The sequence below is a fragment of the Drosophila ananassae genome, chromosome 2L (assembly GCF_017639315.1).
Source record: "Drosophila ananassae strain 14024-0371.13 chromosome 2L, ASM1763931v2, whole genome shotgun sequence".
NCBI lineage: Eukaryota > Metazoa > Arthropoda > Insecta > Diptera > Drosophilidae > Drosophila > Drosophila ananassae.
This window is the reverse complement of record NC_057927.1, coordinates 3,952,911-3,971,917: the sequence shown is the minus strand read 5'-3', so window position 1 is coordinate 3,971,917 and position 19,007 is coordinate 3,952,911. Positions and strand designations below refer to the sequence as shown.

At 40.9% G+C, this 19,007-nt stretch overlaps 2 protein-coding genes across 2 annotated transcripts in view; one reads left to right on the top strand and one right to left on the bottom strand.

Moving 5' to 3' along the window:
- LOC6500037 (ras-like protein family member 10B) overlaps positions 1–19,007 on the top strand; it is a 37,078-nt gene that overhangs the window by 8,327 nt on the left and 9,744 nt on the right. The window contains 1 exon segment of the mRNA XM_032449836.2: positions 15,448–15,963. Coding sequence (XP_032305727.1) covers positions 15,613–15,963 — 351 coding nt within the window. The 5' untranslated portion in view covers positions 15,448–15,612.
- On the bottom strand, positions 1,466–4,700 carry LOC26514467. The gene is made up of 2 exons (XM_032449835.2): positions 1,803–4,700; positions 1,466–1,749 (listed from the first exon to the last, which is right to left on the bottom strand). Exon 1 carries the CDS (start codon positions 4,581–4,583, stop codon positions 1,866–1,868), a length of 2,718 nt encoding a protein of 905 aa, XP_032305726.1. The 5' UTR covers positions 4,584–4,700; the 3' UTR covers positions 1,466–1,749; positions 1,803–1,865.

The following is a 19,007-nucleotide window of genomic DNA, read 5'->3' as shown; positions in this document are numbered from 1 at the left end:
AGGTTTTATGGAAGCTTATGCATGAACTTAAATGTATCCCAATAATATTATGATTTACTTATTCAAAATAATTATAGATAAGTAGTTCAATGGGATGGCAATCGCAACATTTTGAATCGAAGTACCCTTGAAACTCAAACACACTCTACCGATGCTCAGACAGTCGCAATGTCGCAATATTGCTCATACGCCCTGTGGCCATACACTCAAGTTACTCTCCATTAGGGCGCTCATAAGTATTTCCCATTGGACCCACTCATATATCCATTCCATATTCTCGACCACTTGATATTCGGACTTGGCATTGACCCACAAATTGCATCATTTTCGTTAACTACCCAATTTGAATGTCACCGAAGTTCATCGAGGACCCATCATGCGGCCAGCCGGAGGACCGCAGCCATCCGTAATGTGTCTGCTCAGTCGGTCAGTGCCACTTATAAATAAAACACAGATTTGTAGCCATTTTGTTCGACGAAAAAAAAAATTAACTTAATTTGAAATGAGAAGGCCGCACTGAGAAGGGAAAATCCCGCAGTCGAAGCCCAAGCCAAAGCCAAAAGCCCGCAAATATTTTTACGCTTCAGCGCTTCGTGTACGTGTATAGAAAGGCATATGAGTGTGTAAGTGTGTAAGTATGAGTTTGAGTATAAGTAGGAGGGTGCGTTTGCTGTGTTCTTGTCTTTGTGGTGTGAGGTTTCCGCCATTAGGCATGCATTCAAGTTCTTAGGAAAGTTTCCTAGAGGATATCGCGTGGGAGTCATGGCTCCCAGACCTTAACTTTTGGGGAGGCTAAGGGAGCCGCTGTTAAATGGGCGTGGCAATGTCTAGGGTTTTCGTATACACTAAGGAAAATATTGTGTGGTTGCATAATAATTTCTTATAAAGCTTTAAACTGAATGTGTCTTTTTAGATTTTGATACATTCATAGACCAGAACTATGTTAGAAGGATACATCTTATTTAGTTTTATTCTTGGTTTTAAATTTTTTTTTTATTGTGTTTCTTTTTAGTGAAGGCAAGTTATTTGTAGATTTATGCACACTCACCAGCAAGTCCTTCATCTCAGCTGAAACTGGATTGGGGGCTTTCGGTAAAAATCGCTTTGGGCCGGCAAATAGTTAACTTACCATCTGTATGTCCGGGATTTTTGGGTTGTGTGGGCGCAAAAGATTGGCTGTAGTCCACATTATTGCAGCGCCACTAAGCAAACTACTTTGGCTTGGCTTGGGTCGACCTTATTTCCTTTGAAGCCGCCGGGGGAATCTTTAATATGTAGTCCCACACACTCTCCAGTCATGTTGGGGCCTGGTAACGTGTCCCAACTGGTCTTATAATTAACCCCTTTATTAATATTAGTTGTACTAAATGCTCCAAGGAGTTGCCAGTCCACGCTGGATATATTCAGTTAAGAAAGTTTCTTTAATTGAGCTAATGTAACAGCTTGGAAACGAAAGAAGAGGCACTTTACTTCTTGAATTTATTGAAAGTTTAAGCATAAAACAATATGCAATTTCACACAATTTAATATAAGCTATTCACAGATTTTTCAACTAGGCTGCATTATGGATGTAAATTGTGTAACAGGTATCAGTTTCTCCTTACATTAATTCGCACATACACAAAGTTATTGGCGCGCCGGTTGTTTGCAAAGTTTCCAGCTGGCTTCCAACTTGGGTGCCAATTACGCGAGCCATTGATTTCGCAAAGAAAGGAGATTGAAGGTGGCGGGTAAACGGGCTAAGTCATGCTAAATATAGTGGCTTGGCAGTTAATTAACAACACATACGCACACGTACGTACTCAAAGGCAAATATGCAGCCACATACAACCATTGGAACAAAGTAATAATTAATTATAGGACGTCTAAGGGTAGAAATCCCTCTTCCCATCCGGCAACGGATGCCGTCGGCGCTCGGTGTGCATCTTCACTTGGTGGTCACCCAAAGGTTTCGGAAACCTTTTCGAGTCGTAGGAGAAGGCCCTGCGATTCTTGATCGTATGATGGATGTCACGAGAGATTCGATTGCGATCCCGCTCATTCTTTCTATCCTTTTCTCTATCCTTATCTTTAACTCTATCCCTATCTCTGTTCCTAATTCTATCTTTATATCTCTCTCTACCTATGTCTCTCTCCTTATCTCGATGTTTGTCTCTGTCACACTCTTTACATCTACATCTCTCCTTTTCTCGACCTTTTTCCCTATCACACTCTTTGCATCTACATCGCTCCCTATCTCTATCTTTTTCTCTATGACCCTCCATGGATCTATATCTCTCCTTATTTAAATCCCTTTCTCGATCTCTGGTCCTATCTCTTTCTCTGGTTCTATGTCTTTCTCTATTTCTATCCTTGTGTCTGATACGATCGCTACTCCTAGCGTAGTCAGGATTCCTAGATCTATCTCTGTCTAGCGACCTATCTCCACCTCTTTCTCTATCTTTGGTTTTATATTTATCTCGAGATCCAGTTCGTTCTCTATATCTGATTTTCCCTCTATCCTTATATCTATCTGTATCTTTATTCCCAGACTTTTCTCTATCTCCAGTTGTGTCTCTGTCCCTGTATTTTTCTCTGCTTTTGTATCTATCTGTAGCTCTATCTGTACCATTCTCTGCAGATATATCTCTACCTCCAGATTTACGTCTATCTCTAGATCTACATCCTTCATTTTCCCTGTCTCTACTTCTATATCTTCCTCTATTTCTGTCTCTGTCCCTATCTATATTTTTAACTGTATCTTCACCTCTGTTTCTTACTCTATCTCGGTCTACATTTCTGTCTCTTTCTATATCTTTATTATTTTCTTTATCTCTATTGGTATCTCTTTTTCGATCCGTATCTATATCGCTACCTCTATTATTATATCTAAATCTATTTCTAGCTTTGTCCCTACGTTCAGTCCAATTTCTTTCAAAGGAGTTCGTTTCACATTTTTCATGACATCTATCGCACTCTCTTTCGCACTGTTCTTTTGCCTTGTCTCGATTTTTGAAATCTTCTCTGATATTTGAGGAATTTTTTAGGGCTATTAAACGGCAATCCCAGTGATAGCTTTTATCGTTCGCCTTCCCTTTTTTTTTCCGTATAGCCATTTCCAATCTTTTCCTTTCCCGATGCAGACACATCCAGTCATAGAGAAAGTCGTAAATGAGATAGTTAATCCGGAAAAGGCTTTTGAAAAGATGCCTCAAATACCCGTAGTCCGGGTCTTCTTGGAACTTAAGGTTTCGACAATAGCGAAGGTACAGGAAAAATTCAATAGACAAGCCCGAGCATAGGACATTTAGAGGCAGGGATGACTTTGACTCTGCGATCTTTTCGAACTTTTGGGCCTGCGTCTGTGCCCGGATGCCTTGCCAGGGAAGACGACCCCGTTGAAAGTATAGCAGCATATATCCAATGGCTTCCAAATCATCCCGACGACTCTGCTCTGCATAATGGGCACGGATACTGGAATAACGTGCTGTGCCCACCAAATCGTGGTTCTCCGTATAGGCGATGTGGTGATGTTTTCGTGAACTATAGTACTTCTTAGCGAGTCCAAAATCAATCATATAGACCTGTGTTCTATGACGTCCCAGACCCATTAGGAAATTATCCGGCTTAATGTCCCGGTGGATGATGCCCCTGAGGTGAACGAACTCCACTCTGTCGAGGATTTGGTCCGCCAGCATTAAAGTGGTCTTCTGTGAGAATCTGCGAGAACACAAATTAAGAAGTTCTTCCAGCGAGGATCCCAGCAAATCGAGAACTAGTACATTGTGCTCTCCCTCGATTCCATAGTGGTGCATTTTCGGAAAACCCACACCTCCCTGCAGAGCATGATAGATTCGGGCTTCTTGCATGAGCATTGGATATTTAGTATCACAGCACTCCAGTTTCACGGCCGCTTCCTCGCCGTCTCTGAGGTTTATGGCCCGATAAAGTTCCCCGAAGGACCCATTGCCAATGCGGGTTCGAATACGGTATCTTCCTCCCACAACCGCACCTATCAAATCCTGCCGGGTGCTAGTGTTTGATACGTAACTATCATAACTGCCACAAGGCTCTTCTTGCTCTTCTGCATTCGGCTGCTGCGCCTGCTCCGGCTCAGGCTGCGGCTGCCGAGGCGATGATCGAAATTGGACCTGTGGTGAGATCAATATTATTTTATTCTTAGCCTGGGTTTGCGTTGGATGCTGCGGCTTCGGCTGGTGCTGCCTCCCATGCTGGTTCTGCATCTGCTGGTGGGCCCGGTGCTGGAGCGGCTTCTGTGGTGACTTCTGCGGTTCCTTTGGGGTATGCTGGTGGGGTGGTATGACCATAATCGGTTTCTGAAGCTTTGGTTGATCTGGTTTGGAGGGCTCCTGTGGCACATGCTGGTTCTGTTGCTTGTGTGGTGATAGTTGGGGAAAGATCAGTAGTGGTTTAGGATACTTCGGTTTATCCTCTGTAGACTGCTTCTGTGGTGATGTTTGTGCTAGGACCAGTGGTGGTTGTAGATACTCCGTATTATCCTGTTGGGGCCTTGGCTTCGACGGATTGCGAATCTTGCGCTCCTGCCAAACCGTTTGAAACTGGTCTAGCCCCTTGTCTGTCATGTTGTTTTGGTGTTTTTGTTTAATCTTTCTACGGGCTCCGTAGAAATCTGTTCTCACTGACAAGGCATAATGTGAAGTGTCGGAGATTTTTTGGAGATCTTTCGTTTTATGATTTTTGACACCCATAAAATGAAATAAATTTACCAAAATTTTGATTAAAAATGTTGTTCCAGTATAACAATTATTTTGTTTTATTGAGAAGCACACTTTTTCAACCAATAAATTACCAATCAGCCGTGTCAAGTCAATGAAAATTTTAAATAAAAATCAATAATTAAAATAAATACTGTAGGCTACAAACTGCAGAGCCAGTAACAAAAAATTCATTCAGTTTTCGATTGACATAAACGCTTTTAATTAAAAGTACAAAGAATGTTTTCCCATTTTAAACTTTTCTTTCAATTTTTTATATTTTGTTCCTTCATTCGCCCGTTAAATGGGAACTGGTCTATGTAATCACTCTTAATCCCAGTGGCAGTGTGGTCCATGGATCAGAATTAATTTGCTAAAGTGATTTTGTAACCATCACGAACATCGATAACGTGTTCTTTCTGCCAATCACTTGTCTGCAATGCTGGTAGTTGTCCCATGTAGTCAGAATTCCAGTGTCCCCTGTCGAGTTGCATTCTCAATTTAGTTAATTTGCTTCCGTAATTCCGTTCTAACACAATTTGCCGTTTATGTAATTTTTAAACAAAACACGCTAAATTCCCCGCTCTATTTATGCAAATTATGCAATGGACATTCTGGTGTCCTTGTGTATCTTTCATCCGTAGTGTTGTTATGCGATGCTGTTGTGTTGTAACTGAAACACGTACATATACATACATGTATCTGAAAACTATAACTATATATTTATAAGCTTAGATAGAATGCGCACTATTTGAACTGAAAAGAGCGGTCCATGAAATATTTTTGCATGATTTTACAGATGAAAACATTATTGTGTGTTGGGGCTAAATCTGTTTAGCCTAAATATAAATAAATAAAACAAGAGTCCCTATAATTTAGGGCCATTAAACCTGATCAATATTTATGTCCTTTAACCCCAAGGATAACTAACCTTTTCAGATAGGCATTTAGGAACTCAATAAATATGCAAGTACATAGGGGAATTCAAATACGAGTTCTCATCTACATATTCCTCCGCTTATAAACTGCTATAAAGTAAACTAATTGGCCGCCTTGACAAATTGTTATGTCGCATTTACTTTGGTGATTTGAACGAAAAGTCCTGTTTTGGTTTAGGTATTCCCACAAGCTCGAAAACAGGATGCGTGAATCCTATCTGAGTCCTTATTTATGCGATGTGTATGAGAAGCAGGACGAGGAGAAAAAGAAGGAGGGACGGCTCACAACAAAGCCGTCGTAGTCCCGACTATATGGGTATATCTAGTTCTTCCTCTAGCCTGTATAGGTCCTTACCACACAGAGCCGCCCACACTCATGCAATAATGCTCCTTTTATGGCTGCTTGGCGAAGAGCCTCTGGAAAGGAGTGGCATTAATTTAAAGCTTATGGCGCATTAATTTTAATTAAAATGCTGCCACAGCAATAAAACGTTATAACTATCCCCGACCTCGTCTAATACCCGTTCTACTTTCGCCCTCTCATCACCGCACTTTGCAACTTTGAGTGATGGAAGAGTTCATACCAAGGCTTATAATGATTAGCAGTGTTGGGTGATAGTGCAGTTTTTGCCGGAGAACTCCGGGAAATCCACAAAATACTCTTCCCATTTCCCGATGCTTTCAACCGATTTGTCACATCTCGTTTTCCATCTGAAAGTGCTTTGTTTTTAGCACATTCTCTTTGTTTGCCGCCATCAATGACTCGTTTTTCACATCCCCACGTCACGGCAATTGAAAACTTACGTTCCGTCAAAACTTATCCCTACCTTTTTGCCTCGCCACCTCCATCCTAAGGGTGTCTCGTCAAAGGTTATGACCAAATTGTCTACACATGCTTCGCATATTTCATAGTTTGTTCGTTTGCCACATTTTGCGGTTGTTGTTGGCGCCACAAAACTTTTTGGACAGCTAAATCATTTACATACATGCTGGCATCTCGCATCCCGAACACCACCCTGATTCGAGTTCCCGGACTCAGTCCCAGCTGGAGTCCTGCGGCCCCCATGGCGTATGTGTGATGTGCTGCCTTTAGTGTCAACTTCTTTTGTCTCGACTTCTGTCTCATTCGGAAGTGTTGCAAAGTTTGTTTTGGATTCCCTAACAAGGGACATTTCCCGCAAGACCCAACGATTCCCAGGGTCGTATAGAAATTAGTTTATTGTCAACAGAAGTGAATAATAAATAAAAGATGCTTGGGATTGGGGATTGAAAAATCTTTTAAAGATTTTATCAAGGAAATATTAAAGAAATAATTATTGTATAAGTATTTAATTATTACATTTTAAATTCATGTTTCCAGATACTATATCTAATACACAATCAAATTTAAAAAAAAAAAACAACATGGCGTATGCTTAATATATGACAGCATAGCTTCTTTTATAATACTTTTAAAATTAAATTCTCATTGCCAAAAATTAGTCGAGCAGTATTCCTATGAAAGACTAAAAAGTACAGACAAACATTAAAGAAAAAACCAAATAAAAAGTATCCTTTTCCTCTCATCCTGCCCCTTATTTCGATGAACTTGACTTTTGGGCTTTACTGCTTCTTTGCCTTATGATGTAAATTAGTTCAATATGGCTTGCTCTGCTTGCTAACAAAATTGCCTTAATGGAAATTATAATCATGCTGACAATGCGTCATGGCCACGCCCACGACCATGCCTACGCCCACTTGGTGGGACGTCGGCTGATTATCAGAAGCGGCGACAATTTCGCTGACATTGTTGCCGACAAGTTTCGTGCGGAATGCGGAGGGAGCGCAAAATTCTTCCTTCACAAAAAACTCATTAAAAGTGACAGAGAAGATGAACAGGAATTGTTAAGCAGGCAAGCCCTTTGCATATACATTTACACTCGCACATCCATATATCAAATATCAACGAAAAATAATATAATAATATAAGAATGACAAAGGCAAACAATGGGATGCCAAATTGTTTGAAACTCGAACATTTTTTGCCGCCATCGTGCCACTCCAAAATAAAGATATAGATGCCAAATTATAGATTAAAGAATGACGTGGTCCCGATAACCGCCTCTTACCCGACTTAAAGCTTAAATATATATTCAATTTGTTAGCCGCCTTCGGGACACGTACATACAGCATTAACATAATTTCGACGCGTTTCGGCAATTTGAACACGTTCAAGAACCGCATCCAAGGATCCTTCAGACCCATCCTTCGTCTTCGCCTCGACTCGCCTCCATCGATTGTTTGCTATTTTTAAATTCTACGGGCGTAACTAGAATTTAATTTCTCAACTGCCTAGTCGTGGCTTTGCGATGTCTGGGTTTCGCTAGAAACACGTACATACACTTGTTTTTCATGGGCGGTGGAAGGAGTAAGACAGCTGGGATGGGGCGGGAATCCTTACAGAAATTTCAGTGTGGGCGGCTCAAGTTAAGCACATCTCTGGCTCGAACATAATAGCAGACATTTAGCATACGTTCGCCGGAAAATGTACAGTGGGGGTGTGGTTCTATTCAATATATATATCTTTATTAATAGCATTAAATCCCGGCATTAATCATGAGCAGCAGAAGTTTATTAGAAATGTTGAGGGGCAACAGACAGTAAAAGAAATTGGAATAAAGATTAAGTATTTTAAGTCTTTATTCTTTGCTTTATTGAATTAGATTTTATGTACCAATTAGTCAAAATTTTAAAACTGATGATGAATCTCTCTAAAATACTGGAGAAATAAATACATTTTATTTATTTAAATGCTTTTTATTTATTTGATAAGAGACTCAAATCCTGCCAAATTATAAATGGCTTTTTTTTATAAATTCACCTAACAATTTTCGCATCGTCTTGGCCATCTTTAATTTAAATGTCTCACACGTTTGCACAAGTGACTGAAAGTGTTTTTGTTATTCTTGCCTTCTGGTAGCTGCTTTCATGTCAACCAGGTGAAAAACATGACCCTAACCATTAGGGAAGAAAAAACAACCTCACCCACGCACACACTCACCCCGACAGGATGCTTTGCAATGCGGAAAAGCTTTAAATTGTTGGTACCTTAGATGTTTTTAACCACCATCTTTGGTTCTTTTCTGGTTTTTTATCTTGGCTGCTGTGAAAATCCGATGAAATATCTACTTAGGCACAAGCACGCGAGACATATATGTAAGTGTCTGTGTGTCAGGAAGAGTGTGTGCGTGGGGGGGTGTGGTGTTTGCATTGGTATGTGTGACTTGACATCAACTCGTGCGCAAAACAGTTTAAGAAAATTTCATCTGTCTTGCATTTTAATGATTTAATTTTGCATAAGCTTATTTCTTCCTAGCTCGTCCTTATCGTGCGTGTGCGTGTGTGGAGCAGCGAGTCTATCGCTATCGGGTTTCCTTTTGACTGACTGAGTGACACGTCATTTGATGACATTAGCCTAAGCCTGCTTGCCTTCACTAACCGACATGGGTCGGGCTAATCCCACAGCATTCCCGAATGTCCTCGATCTCCCATTCCACATGCCGTGTCCTCTCACCTACTTAGCAGAAAGTTTGTCATTCTGGTGTACACACAATTCTCAAGTGTTGCCAAGTAGTTTGTCAGCTCAGTCCGGTCCGTTCAGTTCGGCAAACTTTTTGGGGCTTTGAGTTCATTATTTCGTTTTCCGCAACAATTTCTCAAAGGATATGCGTAATTTCCGAGCCAAATGACAGCTGCCTGTTTGGGCCGTTAGGGCAAGGACCGTGCCACTGCTAATGATGTCCTTCATGTCAACTGTAAGTTTCGTATTGCTTCCTGCCGTCTCTTTCATTTGGCGGTCCCCAACCAGAATCCCACACACATACAGCACACGCCTTCCATTTCACACCTTCCGTTGGCTTTGGCACGCAACCGAAATGAATCCGGCTCATCAACGTGAAAATTCTCGGATGATTTCTGCCTCCTGAATTCCCTCTGATTGTCCTGGTGCGTGTCCAAAGCGAGAATTGGGCCTTTTTATTCGGATCTCACGTCCTCATCTGTCCGCATGCCAGCATCCTTTGGCGGTGTCCGTTCGGGGTCGCAGGTTTCATGATCTGCAATTGCTGTCCTGGCATTCTTATGATTATATGAACACGTACTCCCATCTTGTCATGTTTGTATGTATATAGAAAACGTGTGCCCTTGTGGGTGCATTATCCTTTAATGCTGGATGTTATTTCAATAATAAAATTATGCCAAAGTGGCTCATAAAACCAATTGCTTGTTAATTAATGATAACACTTCTGGAGGGATTTTAAGAGCTGTAAAGTGGACTAATAAAAACGCATTTAATTAATTTTAATTAAACAATTTTCTATGCAATTCACACAAGCTCAGTGGAGTATATCCGCAACAATTTGCAATTATTACAAATATTTGCTGTTATTTGCTATTAGCTATTATTACAAATATACCCTGTTTGTACTATTTAAAAGCCACTCAACCTTGTGGCATGGAGATTTCCATAAAATTAAAGCAAAATAACGTGGCCCAGTTATGACTCTGGTTAGGACTTGAATTCAAACCGCAATATTATAATCCCATCAAGTTTCCGCACAAATTCTTTCCTGTGCAATCTGGGGCACAACGTTAATGTCCGCATTCCTAGACGCTGGCAACAATAGAAAATATTTAAAATCTTCCCTTTTGGGATGCCAGGGTTTCTGTTCAAAATACCCTTGGCCCCCCCCAGCTCCCGGCCAACGCCTCTTTACGGTTAACTCGTGCGGTTAAAGCTGCTTCCTTCCACTCAATTATATAAAGCTGCAGTTGCCGAAGCAAAGATGAACAAATAAAAAGCGGAATCTCTTGAAATATTGAAAAAGTTTTTACTCCAGCCAAAATACAGCATGAAAAAGGATAAAATAGCAAGGAAGTCGGAAAAGTAAACCGAATGCGAATCCATTTGGCGATGCACTTTCCTCCCAAACTTCTAGTTGAGCTTGGACAGTGTTAAGTTCTCTGGGGCAGCGAACCGAAATCTAAACAGAGTCGGTCGAGAAAGTGAAATGAATCTGGGGAGGACTGAAGTCAGAATAAATAGTGGGTGGAACAGTCAGTATTACCGCCTCCATCACGGTAAGCCCTGCCAAGCACTCGCATATTTGCTGAACACTCAAAACGCGCTCTTACGACGACACGCGGCAAGGACGTCACCTCACAAGGGCGCCAGGACAAATGTATGCAAAAGGGAGTCAAGCAGCGGGAAAATGTAGTTGTCCCTCAGCCCATCCCTTTTTTCCGGTCCTCATATGTAAGAGCTTTTATTATACGTAGTACGTACAAGCCGAAATCAAGGAAATCCAAACACATTGACAGTGCTTAAGTGTTTTGACTGGGGCCAGGACGAGTACAAGGACCGATACAGGAAAGATACAGGAGGGGGCAACCATAAATGACAATGAGCCTGTCGACCAATATAAAAACGAATGTCTTAAAAGGTCCTTGTCAGCTAAAGCTAAAGGTTAAATTTAAGAACAAATCTAAACGAAATATCTTAATTAATAACTTATTTTTGTTAAAATGTGAACTTATAGAAAGAAATATCTACATAAAAATTATATACCTGATAAACTTTCTATATACAATATTTTTATGCCAGAAGGGCTATTTTTCAAAAATAAACTTTCTTCGGTCTATATGTTCCTGTCATGTTAACCCCAGTTAACCAGTGTAGAGTTTTAAGGAGTTGCCGCTATGTGCCAGACTTACCCAAGATGGCGTATGTGTTCGTGACGTCCCTTAGTATTCCTTGTGTGTGTGAGAAGACTTCCGCTGGGCTGCTGTTATTATTGCTGTTAGTCTGCGTGTTGGTGGTGGTGATGATGGCACTGGCATCACTTCCGCTGCGCTGGCTTAGATAATGCGCCAGCTAAGCAGTGGGCACAGCACGTGCCCCAAGGGGAGTCCGGGGCCGAGAATGCGGATGCTAGTCCGGATGGAGCCCAGATGGCTCGAGACTCCGGGTCTCTGATTCCCTGATATCCCTCATCGCAGCTCCACAGGCGTTGGCGTTTATTAAGCGCATATAATCGTAAAAAAATTAGCTTGTATGAAATCCAGAGGCAGCGACAGAAACTTGCGCTTAGGCTGGGAGAGGGTCTGCGCCACAGGAAGAGGCCTCGGCGCCGTATCCTTAAAATGCAAATGACACACAGTGTAGAGCCTTGGCAGTAGGTCGGGTCTTTGTTATGGTTCTTGCCTTCCATCCTTCCGCCAAGGATTCACTTAAGCGTTTTGATTAAATGCTCTGCTTTGCTTTATTCTTGTCATAATTTGAATTAATGTTGGAGCTTAATGCGCAAATTGCTTTGTTTAGCTAGTTTTGAAGGGATTAGGGAAAGTAAACGATGGGGCCGATCTAAAAACCCATTAAGTTCCTGTTTCTAAAAGGTACTTTGAGCTTGTAATTAGTAAGGGGTGCTGGTTCATTTATATTAATTTAAAAGACCGACAAATGAGAAGAATTAAATGATTCATGGAACTCTTTAAAGAATAAAGTAATAGGCGCATTTAAATAGTTAATATAGTAATTCAAATAGTAAAACATAGAATCTTCTTGCAAACATTGATTTGACACTAGATTCCAGATGTAGTTGCCATTTTTTTGGTTACCTGTCAGTCAGGCTGGAGGTAAATGTTTTCTATTCCTTGCCACTGATCTGGGACATGCCCCAAAATCAATATCCGCCCAGAGCTGCCAGTCCCTGCCATTCGCTGCCATCGAGTATCGCACATTTCATTTCCGTCTGTCTACGTGGATACAGCACACACACTGGCACAGACACAGACACATGTGTCGATTTGCATGCTAGTCCTGTATCCGTTATCCTTGTACGTTATTCGCCACATGTTGCAAAATGTCGTTCCAAATATTACAGTTGTCTCAAAGAGAATGAAAGAGTTGCCGCTTCTTTGACACTTTTTCCGATTTCGTTGTCAGAATGTTTGCAAAACTTGATTCTCACCACACCAAACATAATATTATTCATATTTATGGCCGTCTTTGTCCTGGCTAATTGAAAAGCTGCTGGGTAGAGGCCGCAATTAAAATGGCTAAAACTTTTAATTGATTGTCTTCCTTCCGCTAAGCGCTTAATGCAGTGCATATAAACGGAAAAGACAAAAGCCGCCGGCGTAACAACTGTAGCAACTTGCTCTAAAAACAATAAATAAACCAATAAAATTTTAGTGGCACGTAGCATAAAAAACACTGAACAACAAACACAAACAGAAACAAACAAAACAAAAGCGGAAGAGAGGCATAAAACAAAAGCAAAGAAGGAAGTCAACGCAGACAGGCCATGAAATGGTCGTGACTGGAAATTGAAGTCCAAGTTGGAACAGTGGTTTTAATTTAATTATTTTAAAACTTTTTCTACATATTTATAACAGAATAAATATTTTAAAAATTGAACAATAAAATTTTATGATTTAAATAGTGTTTTTTCTCTGGTATTTCTTTTTTGCTCCTAAAATCTAACAATTTCTGAACCAAAGTTATGACCTCAGCTGTGATTCAGTCTCACGGAAAATTCAGGAAGTTCAAGGCACAAGGCCTTCGTAAGCCTACCAGTATAAACATGGCTGAAACAAACTCAAGTGAGTGGGCAGATAACAGTATTACAATATACAATATACACAGAACCAACGGCTGTGGCAGTGGCGGGACAATAACTGGGCTGCAATTGTCTGGCTTTGTTCCGCGACTAAGACCTGAGCTCAGCCCTTGGAGTGTTGCCAAAAGTGGAAAGTTTTCAATTGCCAACTCCGCACCGCGCTCGTACCTCGAACACCTCAGCATCCATTCCATCCTTAAGTTGGGGCCAAAGTAAAAGGACTTGTTTACGTACTTCGATGCTGGCTGGAGAGCGTATCAATCAACTGGGCCACGGGGCGTACGAATCGAATCGGAGACAAAAGATCCATTCCGAACGCCATAAGATGGCCGGGCCAAATGTGTTGTTTTCCAAATTAAATTTACTTCGCTCTGCAAAAACTAATCAAAGTGCCGGCACTAGAGGTTCGATAGGCAAGTTACTTCCACATTTACGAGGGATATGCAAATTTTCGGGTAGTTAAAGGGATACCCAATTTATTTTGGTCCTTCATGGGATTTATATGCTGCTTGGGGGAAGAGAAATTTTAGATGAAGAAGACTTTTTCTGAGCCAGCGGCTATACTTTTGAATAAATATTCAAAAAAATCAATTTTTCAAGATTATTAAAGGTAAGACCCTAGATTTTGGTGGGTTTTCATAGAACTTTAAAAGAGCTTGAAGAGTTTCAAATAAAACCCATGAAAGGATGGCAGGTTTTACTATCAAGTGTAGTAATTTCAAGCATCGGTTGGCCACAAATTCAGTTACCAATTCAGTAAGAGTATGTTTAGACCATGGCTCCTTAAAAACCTCAAAACCATTGCCTGCGTGTGACTCATGAATGGCTGTGGTTGGGGATGTTCTGGCTGCCCAGGGTGTATGCTTAAGTGTGTGTGGGGGCTGTTTAAGCTATGCCCTTGGCAGGCGCTCTCAATCATATCAGATCAAATCAAATCAGCCGCCTCGACTTGCTCCTGGCATCCTTACATTATACGTAAACGTGTGTATGTGCCCAGTATCCTCCCAATTGTGGGCGTCGTCTCGATGACGCATGATTTTTCGGGGTAGGTGTCTACTAGGAAAAGATGTTTTCTCAAAGGAGGTGAGGTGGATGTGGGCGGCAGCTGATGGAGATGTGGGTTATAAATAGGCCAACGATGTGATGGCTGTCTGGCATTTTTAGCACCCTGTCTCCACACATTTCGCTCACGGCATATTTTGCGGTTATTAAATTTATTAAGTTTCACCCGAGCAGGGTGGAGGCGTTTAGTGGACGGATGATAGATGATAGATCGAGCTGTTGGCAGATGTCTAACTAATTAAGAGGAGGCGTAAAATTGTTGTGGATGAGGGAGCTTAAAGGTTAAGCAATGCTGCTTCAAGCTAAGCGAAACAAGCATCTGCTGTGTAATTTAAAAAACATAAATTAACTTTAAAAGCAGCTCAAAATATAAATCTGACGTTAATCAACGCCCAATCTCATTTTCCGAAACTTTTCTAATTATAAATCTGCTTCCATGTAATTTACAAGCGCACCACAACCACAGCCAGAAATGCTGGGAACGAAAAACGGAATTGCCAAACATTTTTCACGCCTCACTTAATGTTTTTCTTATATTTTTTTCCCCCCAACCGACCCAGGCTCCAGAAAATAGGCAATAAGAATATGGGCCCAGGAGGTCGGCCTTCGGAGAAAAACGAGAGCCAGAAATCAACTTCCGTTGTGCAGCGGAAGTGAAATGTGAAATTTGAAATTTATTATTGGCAATGCAAAGAGACCCAAAGGAAGGAGCCAAACAAAACAAAAAAAAAATGGGTCCAAACAATATTTATGTTATTAAACTGAAATCAATGTGCAATATCCGCAGGCGACTCAATAAATTTAGTTAGCAGCATTCAGGCTGATTGCCACGAAAATATTTTGGGCACCGAGAACGATTTTTCCCGCCATCACTTGGCAATTTATGCGATTGCCATTGGTTTTGGTTTATTTTATTACATCTATCCGAATGGTTGAGAGCTTCGTATAAATTTCAGCATTAGAAACAATCAATCTTGCGATTTAATCAAATAGAAACACAATATTTGAAATATAAGATAAATCTTCTTGAATGCATATTTTAAACTTGAACATTTCGTATTTTTCTTATTACAGATAGTAGTCTGCAATATCCTTATTAATATCATCTGCTGCTGCACTTTGTTTTGCTGAGACAAACACATCCTTTTTTTCTAATCCTGTTTTGCTAAATCAGTCAAGCTGGCGTCGTTAAAGCAAAGAAATAACAACAATCCTATAAGCAATTACAATAACAATATAATGTGGAGTAGTACAATATCACCAACAAACTCTAAGAAACTATTAATCGGAAGCACACGAAGCGTTGATTATGTCGGTGATAGTGCAAGGACAACAGCAGCCAATATCAAAACAGGAGCAGCAGCAGCAGGAGCCAAAGGATCAAAAGCGAAAGCCACCGCACTTGCCACCACAGCCGCCACGAATACAACAACCAAAATCTCAATTGAAATGGAGCTTCATATACAGAATAAGTGCATTTCGGCATAGCGCATCACTCTGGAGGGTGGTGCGGAGCCGCCATGGCTGCAGGGCCCCCTTAAAGCCGCATTTTTGGGGGCTACTGGCGTCGGCAAAACAAGCATATTACAGGTAAGCGTAAAATTATTTTTTACTCTTAAAATGACGCAACTAATATACATATCTATTTAATAAATTAATTGACATACACACATTAAATTTTAAACTCATCTAATGGATATGTGGGTCAAATCTATGATAATCATCCATCTATGATAAATCTATTCAAATCTATGATAATCATATATTCGCAATCCAAACACAAACCAATTTACGGGGAATGTGGCAATCGATTTGTGTCTGTTTCCAAAGATCAAAGTGCATCTGCAAGCTACGTATCTTAATTGACATAATTAAATCGAATCGCCAATGAAACTTTAAATGTTGGCTAAGTGCATTTCAGTTTGTAATGCAATTAAAATTAATGACTCCCATCATGGTTTGCCCCATCCTTAATACAATTATCCTGCTGCTGCTGATGAGTCGATAGAAAGGAATCGTATTACCAGTCGCATTATTTAATTTTTCAATAACGAATTGCATTTTCAATTAACACAATTCCTGATTAAAACTTGTCCGAATACACGGTAAATCCAAACCATTGGAGCGGGGAAGCAAAGGACATTTAAACATGATGCGCTTTTCCCGCTCCAGCTGGGCCTTAAATTATTAATGGGCAATGGGCGACCCCGATGAAAGCTGAAAAGTTTAGCAGAAAACTTTTTAATAGACCAGCCCCGCAGCAGCTGCCCTCCACCACTCGTCGCTACTATCCTCCTTTCCTCGTCCTTTTCGCAGTTGTTCCCGTTCTGCTAATTGCATTTGTGTGCGTGCAGGAGCAACGTTAATTTGATTGGTGGTGGTTTATCTTTTGTAATTAGACAATGGCAGGAGCACAGAGCTAGAAAGGCACATATGCGTTTGGCATCGCTGTTTAAGTGAATTTTGTACAGGGTATCTTTAAAAAATTGGTAACTATGCGACAGGATATGCGGAATGCATGAAATGCAATTTTCTATAGCATACTTCTCGGGGATATTTCTATTTTTCATTAATTTTGTAGACAAAAGATTAAGACTCTTTAACATCCTCTTTAAAAGTTGTGTTTAAAAATTTAAACTCACGAAAAACAAAATTAATGAAGCCGTATTTTTGTGTTATGCGAAAAATATGATGAAAATACAGTCTTTCCCGCTGAAATATTACTCATCCGCCACGTATACTTTTATGACCCCGGCATATAAACTTCACCTGATGAAAATTCAACGCTGCAAAAACATAAACATAAAATATGACAATTTATAGCGCGGCGAGTAGATGCAATTTTCGGAACCAAAGGAAATTGAGTTCGAAAAGAGTATAAACCTTGGTATAGGAAGTGCGCTTCTTTTTCCACGACCTACCCCCATCGCCATCAGCCCCCTACGTTTTAGCCCCACTTCCGATCCGCAAATTCAATTAACTGCAGTTGGCAGTTGCGAGTTGGCCGCTTTGCCATTTGCTCTCCATTATTTTCCATGCATTTGTTTGTGTGCGCTTTATAGCCGCGTTTAATTTCTACGAGACGTGTATGCACCATACGTGACTGCGTGGGTGGGTGTCTACATTAGCTGGGCGCCATGCTTTTAGGATCTATTATCCGCTTTCCCTGCACACCCCGACCCAGAAGGTCAGAGGGTTAAGCTTCCGCCCCAATCCGCCACGCCAACTCCTGTCGTTTGCTGCTGGGCGCCTTTTATTGTGTGTAATGCGAGATTTGTGCATTTTTATGGCATTTTAAGCACTGCAAAATCAATTACGCGCTGTTTAATGGCTGTTTGCGGTCAAGCTGGGGGATGGGAGCTCCGAGTGTTGGTTTCTCGATTGGAGAAGGCGTGGAAGGGACACTGGGAAGGGGGGTGCGAAATAGGTCAGTCTGAACAATTTCCAAAATTGTTTATTGCTGCGTTAATGTAATAGGCATGTAAACGCAAAAATGTCAAATCAAATCACATATTTTTTCCATGGAAATCAAATAAAGGGACTTTATTGTTCAGGTTCCATATTCAAATTTAAAGAGAATAGAACAATGCTTTAGATTAATTTTATTTGGGAAGAATAAGTCCTTCTATATCTAAAGGTAATAGCCATTATTTTCATCATCAAAACCATTTTATTTCATGGCTTAAATGGATCGCCTTCACTTTCAAATAAACTGCGCTAATTCCTGGAAAATAAAAGCGAGAAATAAAAGGCAGTGCATCATATCAATAAAGAATACGCCATGAATATCCATTTGAGTAAATTTCGAAAAGCTTCTCGGATCCCGGCCAGTTTATTTATGGGCGAGATAATGTAACGCACTTTATGGGCCAGCAAGAGGTATAAAGAGGCGCAAAGCCAGGCGGGCAAAGACAGTTGACTGGCTACTGGCTACTGGATGCTGGAAACCAGGATCAAGACCATCACTCGGAAACCACGGAGCAGACCATGCTGGGGGGAGGACCATCAATGTCATTTTTTATTCAATTACCAGTTCAATAAAAATAAAACTCAATGATATGCGGCGCTGGGACATAAAAGAGATGCGATGTGATGCGAAGTCATGCCATCCGCAGCGTTGTGACCCCTTTGCCACGCCCCCATCCACGCCCAGAGAGGGTGACTGTGTGCAGCATATAATTTAAAATTGCCTTCGCTAATAGCATTCTGCTTTAAGGCCAAGCACCGAGACATCTTCGCTGGCTGTCGCCTTGCTTGCCTCCCAACGCGGCCACTTCCGGTTCCGGTGGTGGGTCTTAGTCGGTTGCATTTTGATGGCCCGTAATTGAATCGTAGTGCGCATAAATTGCATCTGATTTCATTGCATTGACAACAATGGTTGCCTTGATTGACACGACAGAATTTGCATTTATATTGGACGAAAAAGATGCTCCTATATCTATTCCACTTTATATTCTGATTAGCAAGATGTGATATATCTTTAAAACATCTTTAAAGTGGTCCTACTTAGTTTCCTTATACAATTCAAGACTATCTCCAATTGGCAATCTAGGGGATGACTCTATGGGTCTCCCAGACATCACTTTAAAATGCACTCAAGCGTTAAATTTCCTTTGAGCCTGTCACTCATCCGA